The following is a 4,105-nucleotide window of genomic DNA, read 5'->3' as shown; positions in this document are numbered from 1 at the left end:
GGCGTGGCTCCTGCTGCACCTTTGACCGCGGATTTTTTTTCTTCCTTTTACTTTTCATCGAGTTGCCGTGCGCAGGCCATGGTTACGTCATAAGTTCGCTGTTTTTTACTTCCGACGCGTAAGAACGGCGAAGTTGACGCGTCTGCCAAACCGGCCCGGAAACGTCTTATAAATGAACACATCCTTACCGCCCGGTTGTCATAAAAACATACAATCGCTAATGTGTCCGTCATGGCGGAGGATCACTCCACAAGCGGACAAACAGCTTCTCCCAAAAATGACATCTGTGCCGGCGCGGAAGACATCGCGTGGGCGGCGGCCGGCCGTCCCTGTATCAGTTCGCAATGACGGCACTCGACAGCATGAAGGCCAGAACAAGAAGACCCAAGTTTATTGCAGGGCATTGATATATATAGCCTTCGTGATAGCGCGGTTTACGCACTGCGCATGTCAGGCACATTGTTATCGTGTTATCACGCAAGCCCGATACATCCTTCCAAGGTTAGCACAAGACAGTGGTTCAAGTTCATGATAACTGATTGAAAGCAGCGTCATAACGAAGACGTTGGGGAGACTTCACGGTACGAGTCGACCTCCTCAGACTGATGACACTTGTGGGTTGCTCTGAATGGGTAATCGAAGCCGAAGGCGTGGCACCGTGGGCTAGATGTTGGTCACAGAGCCCCGGAGGCTGCTGGGGTGCTGCACTTGTAGTGCCAGAAGGCTCCGGTGTCACACTCCCTGGACTGTTCCACGCATTTGGGTCAGCTTCGTCTGCGCAGTCGTCGTCGGTGTCATCGTCACTTGTTTCCGCATACTGCTCGCTGGAATGAAGCAGGTGTCGCCTGTTGCGCCGAAGAACACGACGACTTTCAGTTACAACTTGGTAGGACCTCGGGGCAGCTTTCCCAACCACCTTTCCTTTCTGTGACCAAGTTTTGTCTCGCAGCCTGACGACGTCACCTTTACCTAGTTGAAGCAACGGCTGTCCTTTGGGCGTCTGGCGGTGCTTCTTGACTTCGATAGTCTTGATACCGCCAAAATCGGGGAGATTAGATCGAAGGCGCCTGCCTTGAAGAAGCTCGCCAGGGGATTGACCATTAATCAGTGGCGTTGATCGGTAGGCCAGAAGGCCTAGCCAGAAGTCGTGTCGTGCGTCTTGAGTTTTCTTCATTATCCGCTTGACAATTTGCACACCTTTTTCGGCAAGGCCGTTAGACTGCGGGTAGTGTGGGCTAGACGTGACGTGCGCAAAACCATACTCTTTAGCGAAGGCTGCGAACTCTTGGCTTGAAAACTGTGGTCCATTATCAGTGCACAGTTCGATAGGAATGCCGTATCGAGCAAACATAGCACTGAGAGCCGCAACAACACTTCTTGCACTTGTGTCTGGAAGCCTCTCGACATCTGGGAAGTTGGAAAGAGCATCATATACGACAACGTAAGAGTTTGCCCCAAAACAAAAGATGTCCGCTCCGACCCTGTACCACGCACACTGCGGCACCGGGCGCATTATCAGCGGTTCTTTGGCTTGCTGGTACGCGAACTTTCTGCATGTAGAACAGTTTTGGAGAAGCACTGCGATGTCGTTGTTCAAGCCTGGCCAAAAACGAGAAGTCTTGCTCTTTCTTTGCATTTGTTTAAGCCAAGGTGGCCGGCATGATTTCTTGTTAGCATTTCTTGTCTCATGCTTCTCGGTATGACAGCTTTTGTTCCTTTGAACAGAATTCCGTTGATTACAGACAGTTCAGATGAAAACGGCTTCAGCTCACCTTGAATTGGTTTTCCTGCTGATAAGTTGCTGACGACAGTCTGCAAGTAGCAGTCACGAGCAGTTTCCTTTGCCAGTTTTTGCTGCGTTGATACCGTGACCATGCCGTTGAGGAGCTGTAGTGCGTGAACTTCGACGTCGTCTGTGGCACCAGCATTGTCGACACCCCCGGGTGTAGTCGATCGTGAGAGCATGTCTGCCAAGACCAGGTACTTCCCTGGAACGTACTGCAGAACATAGTCATATCTGAGAAGTCTTAAAAAAAAATCTCTGCAATCGTGGGGGCATGTCACAAATTCCTTTAGCAGCGATTGACAGAAGTGGCTTGTGGTCGGTCTCGATAATGACCGTCTGTCCATACACAAACTGATGAAACTTCTCGCAGCCGAACAGAATGCCCAGCGTCTCCTTTTCAATTTGCGCGTAACGCTGCTCCGGTGGTGTTAAGACTCGTGAAGCATATGCCACCGGTCGCCAGTGACCACGTGACACTGTAAAAGCGCCGCTCCGACGCCGTTCTTGGACGCATCGCAAGTTATTTTTGTTTTCTTTTTGGTGTCAAATATTGCTAGCAAGGGTGATGTCTCAAGTGCCTGAGTGATGCATTTCCATTCCTTCGCGTGGTTTTCGGTCCATTCGAACTCGACTTGCGGTTTGATAAGCGCTCGCAGCATCGCTGTTCGTTCTCACAACACCGGCACGTATTTTCCGAAGTAATTGATCACTCCTAACATGCGCTGTAGATCGGTTTTGCTTTTTGGTGTTGGCATTTCCAACAGATTGCGCACCAGCTTCGGGTTCGGGGAAATTCCTTTTTGTCCGATAACCTCACCCAGAAAATGCACCTCTGTTAAACCGAACTTGCATTTTTCGGCGTTTAGTGTCAATCCTGCTGTTTCGGCAGCTTTCAGAACTGCTACTAGCCGTTCATCATGCTCTTGACGTGTAGTGCCCCACACCAAAATGTCGTCGATATACACGTGAACTCCTGGCAGCCCGTCCAACATCTGACTCAGCATTGTGAAAAACTTCCGGTGCCGATGAAATGCCAAACGGCCGGCGCAAGTAACGGTATCGACCGAAAGGAGTGGCAAAAGTGAAAATTTTTGATGTTGCGTCGTCGAGGGGTATCTGGTGAAATCCAGAGTTTGCATCTAGGCAACTAAAGTAGCAAGCGCCGGTCAATTCTGCTTCAATATCTTCTCGCCTGGGAAGCTGGTAGTGTTGCCTCTTTATATGCTCATTGATCCTTCTCGGGTCCATGCACACCCTAAGACTGCCTTCTTTCTTTTTGACCAAAACCAAAGGGCTTACCCAGTCGGTAGGTTCATCTTCTTTTGTGATGATACCAGCTCTCTCCATTCTTTGAAGCTCGTCGCGAAGCGGTTGGCGCAAAGACAGGGGCACCCGCCGCGCTGCTGGACGACTGGGGTAGCATCTGGCTGTAGTACCATGGTTTATGGTTGCTTTAGGCATCCTAGACCCTCAAAGACGTGCCTGAAGTGCTTGATCGCTTCGTACTCAGCAGAAGTGCTGACAGTGTCCACTGTGCGCTACACAAGGCCTAGAGCTTCGCATGCGTGAAGCCCCAGTATTGCACGACGTCCATTTTTCACCACGTAGAATTTCACTGTAGGTGCAGCATCTCAAACGGTTATTTTTTGGACTGTTGTTCCGAAGTTGGTGATGATGCCTCAATTGTATGCTCGCAGCACAGAGCTCGTAGGATTCAGTTCGGCAGTTTTCAACTTGCGGTATATCGAAAATGGTAAGAGGCTTGCATGTGCTCCGGTATCCACCTTGAATAATGCTTTACGACTCCCAACTTTGGCTTCGACAGTCCAATCACCAGTAATGCAGCTGTCGATGCAGACGTCAAGAACATCAAACTCATCATCGAACTGTGCGCCGACTTCATTGACGACCGCCCTGGCCGGACAACAAATCGCAAAGTGATGCAGCTTTCGACAAGTGTTGCATCTTTTTCCGTAAGCAGGACACTGCCTCGGCTCGTGCCGTCGGTTGCATTTCTTGCGCCGGTACGAACTACCGTTTACTGCGCTGGTCTCTTGCCGGTCTACGCAGCGGTGGCACGATGCCCTACTGCGAGAGACGGAGTCAATGCTGTCACCGGGCCTGGCCCAGACCTGATTTCTTTGTGCCACTGATTCCGCTACCCTGCACATTTCTTCAGCCTTTAACAACGGTAAGCCCTTTTCCCGCAGCATTTTTTCACGCAGTTTGGAATTATTCGTCCCAAAGACGATCTGATCCCTGATCATTGAATCGTGCAGTCCTTCGAAGTTGCATTGCGCTGCTTGCTTCTTGAGGTCT

The 4,105-nt window shown here is 50.5% G+C and overlaps 1 protein-coding gene across 1 annotated transcript; it reads right to left on the bottom strand.

Annotated features, from left to right (window-relative positions):
* Positions 1 to 374: 374 nt before the first annotated feature.
* Positions 375 to 2,130, bottom strand: LOC144102128 (uncharacterized). The gene is made up of 2 exons (XM_077635427.1): positions 1,773 to 2,130; positions 375 to 1,407 (listed from the first exon to the last, which is right to left on the bottom strand). The coding sequence occupies exons 1-2, from the start codon at positions 2,128 to 2,130 to the stop codon at positions 527 to 529; spliced, it is 1,239 nt and encodes a 412-aa protein (XP_077491553.1). The 3' UTR covers positions 375 to 526.
* Positions 2,131 to 4,105: the final 1,975 nt, after the last annotated feature.

The sequence above is a fragment of the Amblyomma americanum genome, chromosome 8 (genome assembly GCF_052857255.1).
Source record: "Amblyomma americanum isolate KBUSLIRL-KWMA chromosome 8, ASM5285725v1, whole genome shotgun sequence".
Lineage (NCBI taxonomy): Eukaryota > Metazoa > Arthropoda > Arachnida > Ixodida > Ixodidae > Amblyomma > Amblyomma americanum.
This window is presented reverse-complemented; position numbering and strand designations above follow the sequence as displayed.